Source organism: Phyllopteryx taeniolatus, chromosome 23 (genome assembly GCF_024500385.1).
Source record: "Phyllopteryx taeniolatus isolate TA_2022b chromosome 23, UOR_Ptae_1.2, whole genome shotgun sequence".
Classification (NCBI taxonomy): domain Eukaryota; kingdom Metazoa; phylum Chordata; class Actinopteri; order Syngnathiformes; family Syngnathidae; genus Phyllopteryx; species Phyllopteryx taeniolatus.
The window spans coordinates 7,578,880-7,593,641 of NC_084524.1; the positions used below are offsets into that span (position 1 = coordinate 7,578,880).

General features: G+C 44.6%; 3 protein-coding genes and 1 non-coding gene across 12 annotated transcripts in view; 2 read left to right on the forward strand and 2 right to left on the reverse strand.

Moving 5' to 3' along the window:
* The window catches only part of LOC133472567 (zinc finger protein OZF-like), a 284,984-nt gene that overhangs the window by 261,537 nt on the left and 8,685 nt on the right, over positions 1-14,762 (reverse strand). For 3 of the 9 annotated variants that reach the window (XM_061763614.1, XM_061763606.1, XM_061763592.1), the window contains exon 1: positions 4,286-4,421. The exons of 3 other annotated variants lie outside the window; for them this stretch is intronic. Coding sequence is in view for 1 of the 6 variants with exons in the window: in XM_061763623.1 (XP_061619607.1) it covers positions 4,286-4,424 (139 nt within the window). In the remaining 5 variants the exon portion in view is untranslated. 3 more of the 9 variants (XM_061763599.1, XM_061763602.1, XM_061763623.1) reach the window with 3 other exon arrangements.
* LOC133472547 (gastrula zinc finger protein XlCGF57.1-like) overlaps positions 1-14,762 on the forward strand; it is a 220,531-nt gene that overhangs the window by 57,685 nt on the left and 148,084 nt on the right. The window lies entirely within an intron of this gene.
* Positions 1-14,762, forward strand: part of LOC133472553 (gastrula zinc finger protein XlCGF57.1-like) — a 208,635-nt gene that overhangs the window by 45,789 nt on the left and 148,084 nt on the right. The window lies entirely within an intron of this gene.
* trnae-cuc (transfer RNA glutamic acid (anticodon CUC)) lies at positions 10,674-10,745 on the reverse strand. Its single transcript has one exon. It is a non-coding gene; the product is annotated as a tRNA-Glu (tRNA).

The following is a 14,762-nucleotide window of genomic DNA, read 5'->3' on the forward strand; positions in this document are numbered from 1 at the left end:
CGGCCGCAAGTCCGATGACACGACCACAAAGTCGATGATCGAACTGCGACCTAGGGTATCCTGGTGCCAAGTGCACGTCTGGACACCCTTATGCTTGAACATGGTGTTCGTTATGGACAATCCGTTATAAGCACAGAAGTCCAATAACAGAACACCGCTCGGGTTCTGATCGGGAGAGGGCGTTCCTCCCAATCACGCCGTTCCAGGTCTCACTGTCATTGCCCACGTGAGCATTGAAGTCCCCCAGCAGAACAATGGAGTCCCCAGCGGGAGCGCTCTTCAGCACCCCCTCCAAGGACTCCAAAAAGGGTGGGTACTCTGAACTGCTTTTTGGTGCATAGGCACAAACAACAATCAGGACCCGTCCCCCCACCCGAAGGCGGAGGGAGGCTACCATCTCGTCCACCGGGGTGAACCCCGATGGACAGGCGCTGAGCCGGGGAGCAATAAGTATACCCACACCTGCTCGGCGTCTCTCACCGTGGGCAACTCCGGAGTGGAAGAGAGTCCAAACCCTCTCGAGAGGACTGGTACCAGAGCCCAAGCTGTGCGTGGAGGCGAGTCCGACTATATCTAGTCAAGTCATTCAATGTTGGTTTTCGGCCTTGCCGCTTTCATGCAGTGATTTCTCCAGATTCTCTGAACCTTTGGATGATATTATGGACCGTAGATGATGAAATCCCTAAATTCCTTGCAATTGCACGTTGAGGAACATTGTCCTTAAACTGTTAGAACATTTTCTCACACACTTGTTCACAAAGAGGTGAGGCTTGCCCCATCTTTGCTTGTGAACGACTGAGCAATTCAGGGAAGCTCCTTTTCTACCCAATCATGGCACCCACCTGTTCCCAATTAGCCTGTTCACCTGTGGGATGATCCTAACAGGTGTTTGATGAGCATTCCTCAACTTTCTCAGTCGTTTTTGGAACGTGTAGCAAGCTATAAAATTCTGAGTTAATGATTATTTGCTAAAAACAATAAAGTTTATCAGTTTGAACATTAAATAGCTTGTCTTTGTCGTGTATTCAATTCAATATAGCTTGAACATGATTTGCACATCATTGTATTCTGTTTTTATTTGTGTTTAACACAACGTCCCAACTTCATTGGAATTGGGGCTGTAGTTGGAACCGTAGTGATGGTGGTGACAGAAGTCATCCTGGTAATTGTTGATCTCGTATCGGTGGTGGTGTCGTGATTGTGAAACATGTTGGAAGGGTTGCTGTTTTCAAAAATCGCCCGTTGAAATGCTTCCTTGAGGCAAGACGATATCGCCACTTCCTGCCACATATAACATGAGTTACGTCGCTTTATGTCCAAAAATGCCATCTGATCTTCGCCAAAATTTATGAGTACATTCCTATTTACGTCCACATACACCTCTGAAAATATTAAGGCTTTAGGTATTAAATAGTTTAGTGTTCGAGTATCCTACTAAAATTGTAATGAAATATTCGGGTATTCAGATAAATCTTTGGCGAGTTAAAAAGAGCAATTATGAATACACGAGAAAAAATAAGCAATTTCACATAAAAATGAACAACCACTTATTTTTCTTTTTTAGAAAATCTACTTTTATTTCTTAAATTCACATTGGGCAGAAAACTATAAAAATATATGAAAGTAATTTCAGTTTAAACTGAATTTTTTTCTTCTGAGCATTTCTTTTAATTTTGAACAAAAAAAAAAACATCAGGCAATCATGGCTGCACATTTATGAGCTAAGATCAAAACTAAAATGAAGATGAAAATGAAGACCCCTCGATAGGAGACACAAGTACTGTATTACCATATTACATTTTTTGACAAACTTCGCCACTCGCAGTCTTTTTTTTTTTTTTTTCCACCGACAGCACTTGACTCAAAATGTCGCCACTTGCAGATACGACACTGACCATTTGCGCTCAATGGCGCACCAATGTTGTTGCTTGGGGCTCTTTTTTTCCCCACCCACAGACCTCACTGGCAGTTGCGAATGTGATTTCTTACAATGAATTACTGTCCTGCAATATTCATCGATGGAGCCGATAGCCAAATCTTGACGTGTTCTTTAGATGTATTCACAATGTGGAACGTAACTTAATTTAGCCCTCACCGAATTAAATAGATCTAACAAAAGAAACAATCTGGAAAAGGTTTATGGTCAGAAGGTCCATCCATCCATTTTCGGAACCGCTTATCCTCACTCGCGTCACGGGTGTGCTGGCACCTATCTCAGCTGACTTCGGGCGACAGGCGGGTACACCCTGAACTGGTCGCCAGCCAATCGCAGGGCACATAGAGACAACCAACCATTGGCACTCACATTCACGCCTATGGACAATTTAGAGTCTTCAGTCAACCAACCACGCATATTTTTGGAATGTGGGAGGAAACCAGAGTACTCGGAGAAAACTGGTAGGAACGTAATTGCAAAAAACGGAAAGTACAATAATTGCTACTTTCAAAAGCTTCAAGACACTGAATATTATTGTACACCTTTGTTCATATTTACAGATCTTGACAATTTGCATGATTTAAATTAGCATGAGTCTTCTGTTTCCATGCTGAGTGGCAAATTGTGTGACATTTTTTCCCACAGAGATTTTGCCCTCCGAGACTTAATATTCTGTATTCCAAGGATTTTACTTGGTTTAAGTGCACAGAGAAACTTCTTTAACATGAGGCACTACTAACTGGAGTCATTAATGCAATTTTGGTAAGCCTAAATAGTTAATGAAAACCCACCATCGCGAGTTTTCGTGTCACATCAAAATTAATGCAAGAACCCCTTGACGGTAAATTTTACCATCCAGTTGGCACATTTGATTAGATTCGCAACCGATTTATTGTTACAACGTCAACAAAATGCCAAATGATGAGCTAAAAGACAATGGCTAAAACTTGAAGTTAAGTTTAAACATTCGTAACTCGTTTGTGTTCAACTTACTGCACGTTTGAATTTGTCTCCGACTCCCCGAGTGTCTCAGTGTTGTGTCGTTCAACAATGACTCGTTCAAACGAACAAATCGTTTGCGTGAACGTACTGAATGGAATCACTGGATGGACGTTTGTTCCTATCATAGTTCCGTTTAGCTAATCCGCGCGTTTGTGCCACACTGAAATAGCGCCAGCCCACCTGCGAGAAATGCCTCATCATTGGTTAGCAGCTCGGTGCGTTCGAGGGTTTTTACAGCGCACCTCTACGAGGCGGGGTGAGGGGGAAACAGTTGTCGTGTTTGGAAACGAGCAGCCGGAATATAAAGAAGCGCACCGCTTCTCTCGCTTCCACTCAGGAAACAAGTCTGAAAAAAATAAGAAGAATAATTGGGTCTGGTGCGCAAACGAGCACCAGAGGTTGTTGCTTGGAGCTCATTTTTTCATGACCCCCCGACCTCAGTGGATGAACTTATTTGTTTGTCGGCATAAGTCACACTCTTATTTTCTGTACAAATAAAGGACTACAACTTTTTGGTTAATGATCTAAGAACTGTTTCTTCTCTTTTTAGATCTTTTTACATGTGCTTAACATTTTATGATGAGTCTTAATCTGGGCCAGTTCAGCTGTAGAAATAGACATTCATTTAGACACATTGTATATGATTTCATACCTTGCATTCTGTATATATACTTATGTAACAATAGATGGACTTAAATCATAATTCATTAAAGATACTTATTTTATAATCCCATGGAAAAAAACGGTCGTGTTATTTATTTCTCATTGATGGCCATTATCCACAAATGGCGAGAACAGCGGCGAACCTTCCCAGGAGTGGCCGGCCGACCAAAATGACCCAAAGAGCGCGGCGACGACTCATCCGAGAGGTCACAACAACATCCAAAGAACTGCAGGCCTCACTTGCCTCAGTTAAGGTCAATAATCGTGACTCCACCATAAGTAAGCGACTGGGCACAAATGGCCTGCATGGCAGACGAAAAGCACTGCTGAGCAAAAAGAAAATGAAGACTCGTCTCAATTTTGCCAGAAGCCATCTTGATTATCTCCAAGACTTTTGGGAAAATACTCTGTGGTCTGACGAGACAATAGTTGAACTTTTTGGAGGGTGTGCGTCCCATTACATCTGGCGTGAAATTAATACCGCATTTCAGAAAAAGGACCTCATACATCAAGGAAAACATGGTGGTGGTAGTGTGATGGTCTGGGGCTGTTTTGCTCCTTCAGGACCCGAAAGAACCAATAATTCTGCTGTCTACCAAAAAAATGTTTGTGAGCTCAAGCTGGAACGATTGGATACAGAAAGTAGTTCGGAAGTAAACAAGTGAGAGTAGGAAGAGTCCAAACCTGCTCTGTGGAACACAACACGAGGCTGCATGCGAACAGCGTCCACAAGTTGACGTTGTGGCTCGTCCTCCTCTTTCGTTCCAGAAAGTTCCTTCTCGTACTTTGCTGTCGTTCTTGCACAGATTTTGCACACGATCATCACAGGCGATCTCGAATTTGCGATGCGTTGCTGACAAACGCGTCTCTTTGTTAGCGGCTAGCGAGCTAAGCTAAGCTAACTAGGCCGAGAAGCTTCGACGTGCACCACCAAGACGAGTTTATCCGCACACGAAGATTGAAATGATGTTTTACTTCTTGAAAGCAGTGAAGGACGCACTGTGTCGAGGTTTCAATCCGTTCGCAACTAATTCGGGAAGAATTCATTAGTGGAGTAAATTCATTTGCTCGAACAAAAGTGCACGAAAGTCGATCTGGAGCGGAAGTTGCTGCAACGAGGGAAGCGCATGCGCAGACGCAGGAGGTTGCATTTGATAGTTTGTTGCGATCATTTCAAACTAAGTTTATGATCAAATATACTGGATAAAACCGAGATAAAGAACATGCAGGTGGAATAAAGACGAAACTCGACCAATTCCAGTTGACTGGGAGGCCAGCCTCCACTCGTAAAGAAGAAGTCAAGCCAGCCGCCCCTCATTTTGTTCATACGAGGCATTACGGTAATAAACCGCCAACGAGCAGCGAAAGCCACCTTCAAAATAAAAGCCTACCAATAATAGGGACGTCAATGCTTTAGATTTAAAATAATTACGTATATAGATAAGCGCTCTGTTACAACGCAACCAGGAATGCAACCAGCAAGGTTAATTCCAATCTTGAGATGCATGAAAAAATGTTTATTTGATATCTGCATACATGACTGCATTTTAGAAAAAATTATAAAAATAAATGGTAAATGGACTGCACTTATATAGTGCTTTATCTAGACCATCACAGTGCCCAAAGCACTTTACTGACTCACAAACACACATTCATACACCAACGGGCAACTGCTGCCATGCAAGGTACTGCCAAGGCCACTGGGAGCAAATTAGGGTTCAGTGTCTTGCCCAAGGACCCTTCGAGATGCATACAGTTGTCGCCAGGATTTGAACGAGCTACACTTTGGTCACTGGATGACCTGCTCTACCTACTGAGCCACAGCCGCTCCAAGGTTATCCCATTGGTATCGCAACACGAGTCCAGTTCTGGGGAACACTGCCAATGAGGTCCCACCCAAATCCCAGAATCAGAATCATCTTTATTTTGCCAAGTATGTCCAAAAAACACACAAGGAATTTTTCTCCGGTTGTTGGAGCCGCTCAAGAACGACAACAGACAGTCAATTGACAGAGAACACTTTGGAGACATAAAGACATTAAGAAAAACAGTCACTGAGCAATAAAGGGTTGCTAGTTATCTGGTAATGCCGGTACAATTTTTTTTTTTTTGACAATTGTGCAAAAAGATGCAGAGTCCGCTCGCACTTAGAGCAGTTCGAAAGACTAATATTGCAATGACCATTGTGCAAAGGGCGCCGAGACTTCAAGCGAGTAGTGCGATAATCTGGGACAATGTTGATTGTGCAAATGTTGCAGATACTCCTCAGTCAGGGTGCAAATGGAGCAGATGCTACCCTGGCATGAGTGGCCAATATTGGTCAACAGCAGATATGCAAATAGTGCAGCGTGGCGAGACTACGACAGTGAGTGCACGAGTAATGTATAATTGGCCCCACAGAAATGTGACAACAAACTCAAGAGAAAAAATTGGCAGCATGTTGCAATGGAATTGTAGATTAGGTGTTTAAGAAGTTGATCGCAAGAGGGAAGAAGCTGTTGGAATGTCTGCTAGTTCTAGTTTGCATTGATCGGTAGCGCCTACCTGAGGGAAGGAGCTGGAAGAGCTGGTGACCGGGGTGCGGAGGGTCCGAGAGGATTTTGCACGCCCTTGTCTTAGTTCTGGCAGCATGCAAGTCCTCAAGGGTGGGTAGGGAGATATCGACAATCCTTTCTGCAGTTTTGATTGTCCGTTTCAGTCTGAGTTTGTCCTTTTTTGTAGCAGCACCAAACCAGACTGTGATGGAAGAACACAGGACTGATTCGATGACCGCTGTGTCGAACTGCTTCAGCTGCTCCCGTGGCAGGCCGTGCTTTCTCAGAAGCCGCAGGAAGTACATCCTCTGCTGGGCCTTTTTGAGGACGGAGTTGATGTTGGTCGCCCACTTCAGGTCCTGAGAGACTGTAATTCCCAGGAACTTGAAGGTCTCGACCGTTGACACAAGGCAGCTGGACAACGTGAGGGGCAGCTGTGGCGAAGGATGCCTCCTGAAGTCCACGATCATCTCTACAGTCTTGAGCGTGTTCAGCTCCAGGTTGTGTCGACTGCACCGCGGCTCCAGCCACTCCTCTTCCTGTCGATATGCAGACTCGTCACCGTCCTTGATGAGGCCGATGACAATGGTGTAATCTGCAAACTTTAGGAGTTTGACAGTCGGGTGCGTTGAGGTGCAGTCGTTCGTGTAGAGAGAGAAGAGTAGCGGAGAGAGGACACAACCTTGGGGCGCCCCAGTGCTGATGCTGCGTGTGGATGAGGTGGTCTCTCCCAGCCTGACCTGCTGTGTCCTGCCCGTCAGAAAGCTGTAAATCCACTGGCAGATGGCAGGTGAGACGCTGAGCTGGAGAAGCTTGGAGGAAAGGAGTTCAGGGATGATGGTGTTGAACGCTGAGCTGAAGTCCACGAACAGGATCCTCGCGTAGGTCCCTGCACTGTCGAGGTGTTCTCGGATGAAGTGCAGTGAAGTGTCCTTTTCAAATCTGCAGTAGAAGGTATTCAAGTCGTTGGCTAGTGTGCTATTGTTCTCAGCTTGGGGGGATCGTCGCTTGTAATTGGTCAGCGATTGGAATGCATGCCAGCCTGAATTAGTCGTTAGCGCTAAACTGTATTTCCAACTTTGCTGCATAGTTCCTCTTTGTAATGTTAATTTCTTTAGTCAGCTGGTTTCTAGCTCGATTATACAGGGCCCTGTCCCTGCTCTAATATGCGTCCTCCTTGGTTTGGCGAAGCTGCTTAAGTTTGGCAGTGAACCACGGCTTGTTGTTGTTGAATGTGCGAAATGACTTTGTTGGTACACACACCTCTTCACAGAAACTGATAAAGGATGTGACAGTGTCCGTATATTCATCCAGGCTGCCAGCTGAAAAACTGAATTTTCCAAAAATTCCACAAAGTTTTTGGAGTGAGAAAAATGCAAGCATATTTGGCGTGAATTTTTGGAATGTGTCAAAATTAGAATGGTGTGAATCGAATGAAAATTATGAATGTAGAAGAACGTCAAAAAAGTCAGCGGAATTCATTCGGCTTTGGTTGGTAATAACTTTTCTTGACCTTGTTTCTTTTTGCCATTGAAGACACAACAATGGGCATTTATGAAGAAGGAAGAAGAACATCAAGAGAACATGCCTCAAGTGATGACTGCATGCTGGAGTTGTCCTTGAAGTCATCAAGGTTTTGCAAAACTTACATACTGAAGTGTAGCACTTGCCGTTGCTATGATTTTTGGACTCATTTATGTGCTAAATCTCAGATACCCCAGTGACCTCCGTGACACATCTGAGGTCGTGCAAAAGATTATGATGGACATGGATGGGCGTAAACTCTTCAACAGAGCACTTGGACTGAAGAACAGTCTGCTCCTGTTCTCGGAGTCGTAAATGTGCTGCCAACAGAAAAATGTTAAATGTTTCTTGAATTTTCTACATGAAGTTGCCGTTTGTGAGTTAAGTAGAAATTAAGATAGGCGACTTGTATTTTTTACGTAGTTTAATTTTGGAATTATTTATTTTTGTATAATTGTACAGTTTGTTTAATTGTATAATTTATTTTTAATATTTAATTTGTATGACTTTCTACTGACCTCTTTCATATTTATTTTATTACTGTCAATGTAACCTGTGAAGTAGCAGACAATTGTACTTATTTGCGCCGTTCCTCAGTTTCAAACTGGAATTTTAAAGATGTTTAAAGGTTAAATATTTAAATAAATACATAAGTTTTGTTTCTCAGTTTACTCCAAATCAGTTGAGTTGTAATATGTGTGGCTTCAATACATTTCGGGAAAGCAAATTTAAAAATATATTTACAGAGCTAAATGGGCAATGTGCAATCACTTTAGGCCTAACATAAAGGCTATGAGTTGCAATGAAACCGAGATAGAATAAAGACTTCTAATTACAATAGTCTCGAATAAAGGCTAATGAGTTCCACTGGGAGGGGGGGGGTAGAACCCTTTGGAAAACGTTTATGCATATTTGCTACAGAATCCTACAACAATAGAATGGCAAATATGGTTTATATGACTCATTCTCAAAATGAATATTTGTATTTATATTGTCTTGTTGGAGTGTTTTGATGAGATAATCTTGTTCTTTTCTTTTGGGCTTGTCCCGTTAGGGGTCGCCACAGCAAGTCATCCTTTTCCATGAAATCCTCCTCTTTTTTTCTCCTTTTTTTGTCCTGTTCGGCTGTTAGGTCAAGCAGAATGGAGGAAATGAAACATTAAATATCGGTGTTGCATGGGGCTGTAGCGCTACTCCCTGTGAGGGAAGGACAGGACAAGGACAGGAGAAGAAGCATGCAGGACAAGGGTCGTGAACCCGGCTGTACAACTGAAGTGTGGTTGCATTAATTATGTAAATTATAAAAGTGTACAGGACGAGAGTATAGGTGAGGGGATACAAAAGCGATTTGCATATTCATGAGTTATTTGTCGCAATGTGAGTGGCCCCACACCCAGTGAAAGAGTCCCAGGGGTGTGTGTGTGTGTGGTTTCATGCCCAGAAAGAGTACCACAGATGCATTGTTTGTCTTGAGGATGTTGATGGAAAAGTACAGAGAAGGTCAGAAGGAGCTACATTGTGTCTTTGTGGATCTAGAGAAAGCCTATGACAGAGTACCCAGAGAGGAACTGTGGTTTTGCTTGTTGCCCTCATACTGTGTATGAGGGCAGCAGAACAGTGGTGACATGTGCTGTAGGTGTGACAGAAGAGAACCCCACTCCTCAGAACTGTGAGGCTGACGCTCTTACCAGTCGGTAAGAGCCGCCGGTTTGGACACATCCAGAGGAGACAACAGGAAGCAGAGCTGGAGATGGTGGAAATGAAGATGGTGAGGTTTTCTATTCTGACCAGGTTGGATAAAATTAGAAAAGAGCTCATCAGAGGGACAGCCAAGATTCGATGTTTTGGAGACAAAGTTAGAGAGAGCAGACTTCGATGGTTTGGACACGTCCAGAGAGAGTGAGTATATTTGTAGAAGGATGATGAGGATGGAGCTGCCAGCGAGAGGAAGACCAAAGAGAAGGTTGGATGTCGTGACTGGATGGATGGATGTTGTGTTGCTCACAAATACTCACTTCTGTCCTGAGTTTAACCTCCACAACTCTTTCCCGTAACTTTATTGTGTGGCTCATCAATTTTATTCCTCTATAGTTCCCACAGCTCCACACATCACCCTTGTTCTTAAAAATGGGCAGCAGCACACTCTTCCTCCATTCCTCAGGCATCTTCTCACCCGCTAGAATTCTGTTAAACAAGCTGGTCAAAAAATCCACAGCCACCTCTCCTAGATGCTTCCATGCTGCCTTTCCATTTTTCATTCTCTTGAATACCTTTCTACCTCCGCTCTTGTAGGTCACCCTATGTTCCTGCCTCTTCTGAAAAAAGTGTTCACTACAGCCATTTCCATCCTTTTTGCAAAGTCTACCACCATCTGTCCCTCCAAGTTCCTTTCCTGGATGCCGTACTTACCCATCACTTCTTCATCACCCCTGTTTCCTTCACCAACATGTCCATTACAATCTGCACCAATCACGACTCTCTCTGTCTGGGATGCTCAGAACTACTTCGTCGAGTTCCTTCCCGAATTTCTCTTTCACCACTAGGTCACATCCTACCTGTGGGGCATAGCCACTCATCACATTATACATAACACCCTCAATTTCAAGTTTCAGCCTCATCATTCGATCTGATATTCTTTTCACCTCCAAGACATCCTCAGCTAACTCTTCCTTTAAAATTACCCCAACTCCATTTCTCTTCCTACCTACACCATGGTAATATAATTTAAACCATCTTCGACCCACAGTAGCTGAATTTCAGACGTTCCTGACCGTGGCCACAACTGATCCAGTACAGAATTCTTTGGATGAACACTTACATTTGTTTGGCAAAGTTTTAAGCCAGTTGCCCTTTGTGACACAACCCTCTGCATTTATCCAGGCTTGGGACCAGCCTACAATTTGCACTGGCTTGTGCTCCCTATCAGGTCGCATGAAGAGAGGGTTAAACCCAGGTCAATGCAAATCACAGTCTATGTTGAGCTACACATGACCGAACTGGTTCAACAATTAATGTTCCCTGACCGGGAATCGAACCCGGGCCACGGCGGTGAGAGCGCCGAATCCTAACCACTAGACCACCAGGGACTTCTGGTATCGTCAACAATTTGCAAAGATTGACATATCTTTTCTTTGGATTGGTTGATTCTTGTCTCTGTGACCTGACTTTGTGAATTACACTTTAAGCAATGAAGGAATACTTACATATTATTTGATATGTGAACAAATGAGCGGGTTTATTTTGATATGAGAAAACGTAAACCCTCAAAGTGGGTGTGTGTAGGTTTGTAATTTATGGCATTTTCTGACATGGAATGTCTTTGTGTATTAAGAACATAACTCTTGCTGTGATTATTATTGTTTTGTTGTGATTAGCAGCAGCATCAGGGGTTGAGGTCACGAGCAGAGGGGTTATTGAGGGACTGGGTGACCCCGTGGTGGCAGTGAAGAGGTGGTGCTGGTCTTGGAGAACAAGGAGGAGGAGGAAGATGTGGTGCTCTTATTGGGGGAGAAGGAAGAGAATGGAACAGGAAGCAGCAATAACCCGACCGGTAGAGATGCCGTGTGTAAGGCTGCCGTACTGGGGAGGCAATTGTATCATGCATACAGTGTCTTCTTCTTTTCCTTTCGGCTTGTCCCGTTAGGGGTCGCCACAGCGCGTCATCCTTTTCCATGAGAGCCTATCTCCTGCATCCTCCTCTCGAACACCAACTGCCATCATGTCTTCCCTCACGACATCCATCAACCTTCTCTTTGGTCTTCCTCTAGCTCTCTTGCCTGGCAGCTCCATCCTCATCATCCTTCTACCAATATACTCACTCTCTCTCCTCTGGACGTGTCCAAACCATTGAAGTCTGCTCTCTCTAACTTTGTCTCCAAAACATCGAACCTTGGCTGTCCCTCTGATGAGCTCATTTCTAATTTTATCCAACCTGGTCACTCCGAGAGCGAACCTCAACATCTTCATTTCCGCCACCTCCAGCTCTGCTTCCTGTTTTCTCTTCAGTGCCACTGTCTCTAATCCATACATCATGGCTGGCCTCACCACTGTTTTATAAACTTTGCCCTTCATCCTAGCAGAGACTCTTCTGTCACATAACACACCTGACACCTTCCTCCACCCGTTCCAACCTGCTTGGACCCGTTTCTTCACTTCCTGACCACACTCACCATTGCTCTGGACGGTTGACCCCAAGTATTTAAAGTCCTCTACCCTTGCCATCTCTTCTCCCTGTAGCCTCATTCTTCCCCCACCACCCCTCTCATTCATGCACATATATTCTGTTTTACTTCGGCTAATCTTCATTCCTCTTCTTTCCAGTGCATGCCTCCATCTTTCTAACTGTTCCTCCAGCTGCTCCCTGCTTTCACTGCAGATCACAATGTCATCTGCAAACATCATGGTCCACGGGGATTCCAGTCTAACCTCATCTGTCAGCCTATCCATCACCACTGCAAAAAGGAAGGGGCTCAGGGCTGATCCCTGATGCAGTCCCACGTCCACCTTAAATTCTTCTGTCACACCGACAGCACACCTCACCGCTGTTCTGCTGCCCTCGTACATGTCCTGTATTATTCTAACATACTTCTCTGCCACTCCAGACTTCCGCATGCAGTACCACAGTTCCTCTCTGGGTACTCTGTCATAGGCTTTCTCTAGATCTACAAAGACACAATGTAGCTCCTTCTGACCTTCTCTGTACTTTTCCATCAACATCCTCAAGGCAAATAATGCATCTGTGGTACTCTTTCTAGGCATGAAACCATACTGTTGCTCGCAAATACTCACTTCTGTCCTGAGTCTAGCCTCCACTACTCTTTCCCATAACTTCATTGTGTGGCTCATCAACTTTATTCCTCTATAGTTGCCACAGCTCTGCACATCACCTTTGTTCTTAAAAATGGGCACCAGTACACTTTTCCTCCATTCCTCAGGCATCTTCTCACGCACTAGAATTCTATTGAACAAGCTGGTCAAAAACTCCACAGCCACCTCTCCTAGATGCTTCCATACCTCCACAGGAATGTCATCAGGACCAACTGCCTTTCCAATTTTCATCCTCTTTAATGCCTTTCTAACTTCCCCCTTACTAATCATTGGCACTTCCTGGTCCACCACACTTGCTTCTTCTACTCTCCCTTCTCTCTCATTTTCCTCATTCATCAACTCCTCGAAGTATTCTTTCCATCTACCTAGCACACTGTTGGCACCAGTCAACATATTTCCATCTCTATCCTTAATCACCCTAACCTGCTGCACATCCTTCCCATCTCTATCCCTCTGTCTGGCCAGCCTGTATAGATCCTTTTCTCCTTCTTTGGTGTCCAACCTGCCATACATGTCATCATATGCCTCTTGTTTTGCCTTTGCCACCTCTACCTTTGCCCTGTGTCGCATCTCAATGTATTCCTTTCGCCTCTCCTCGGTCCTCTCAGTGTCCCACTTCTTCTTAGCTAACCGTTTTCCTTGTATGATTTCCTGTACTGTGAGGTTCCACCACCAAGTCTCCTTCTCTCCTTTCCTGCCAGAAGATACACCAAGTACTCTCCTGCCTGCTTCTCTGATCACCTTGGCTGCAGTGGTCCAGTCTTCTGGAAGCTCTTCCCGTCCACCGAGAGCCTGTATCACCTCTTCCCGAAAAGCTGCACAACACTCGTCCTGTCTCAGCTTCCACCACATGGTTCTCTTCTCTGCCTTTGTCTTCCTAATTTTCCTCCCCACCACCAGAGTCATCTTACACACCACCATCCTATGCTGTCTAGCCACACTCTCCCCTACCACTACCTTACAGTTGGTAACCTCCTTCAGATTACATCGTCTGCACAAGATGTAATCCACCTGTGTGCTTCTACCTCCGCTCTTGTAGGTCACCCTATGTTCGTGCCTCTTCTGGAAAAAAGTGTTCACTACAGCCATTTGCATCCTTGTTGCAAAGTCTACCACCATCTGTCCCTCCAAGTTCCTTTCCTGGATACCGTACTTACCCATCACTTCTTCATCACCCTTATTACCTTCACCAACATGTCCATTACAATCTGCACCAATTACGACTCTCTCTCTGTCTGGGATGCTCAGAACTACATCATCTAGCTCCTTCCAGAATTTCTCTTTCACCTCTAGGTCACATCCTACCTGTGGGGCATAGCCACTAATCACATTACACATAACACCCTCTATTTCAAATTTCAGCCTCATCACTCGATCTGATACTCTTTTCACCTCCAAGACATTCTTAGCCAACTCTTCTTTTAAAATAACCCCGACTCCATTTCTCTTCCCATCTACACCATGGTAAAATAATTTAAACCCTGCCCCTAAACTTCTAGCCTTACTGCCTTTCCACCTGGTCTCCTGGACACCCAATATATCAACATTTCTCCGACTCATCATGTCAACCAACTCACAGATTTTCCCGTCATAGTCCCAACATTCAAAGTCCCCACAATCAGTTCTAGGCTCTGTGCTTTCCTCTTCTCTTTCTGCCGAAGAACCCGCTTTCCACCTCTTCTTCTTCTTTGACTTCGACCCACAGTAGCTGAATTTCCAACGGCGCCCTGCAGGTTGATGGTGCCGGTGGCGGACGTTGTTAACCCGGGCCACGACTGATCCGGTATGGAATTCTTTGGATGAACGCTCATATTTGTTTGGCAAGGTTTTAAGCCGGATGCCCTTCCTGACGCAACCCTCTGCATTTATATGGGCTTGGGACCGGCCTACAGTTCGCACTGACTTGTGCCCCCCCCATAGGGCTGCATTTGTCCTAAAAACACTGTACACTTTTAAAATGTAAAACATGAATTAAATATTTACCTGGTACTGAGGAAACATTCACACAGTTTGACATGTCAAGAAGTGCTGAAGCTGCATCGGCTCTCTTCTTCTGGGTCTCCAGGGGAGGAGCGGGTGGAGGCCGCCCAAGAGCCAAAGTCAGCCAAGTACAGCGCTACCTTGACGTACCAGTGCCCCACCTGAGCAGTTTTCGCACTTAGGCCTTGTCGCTTGGGCCATTTCTTGCTTTTGGAGGCTTTCCAATGCATGAAAGACATTTCAATTCTTTTTAATGTGGAAAATGGATTTGATGTACAAGTAAATGGAGTCACCCT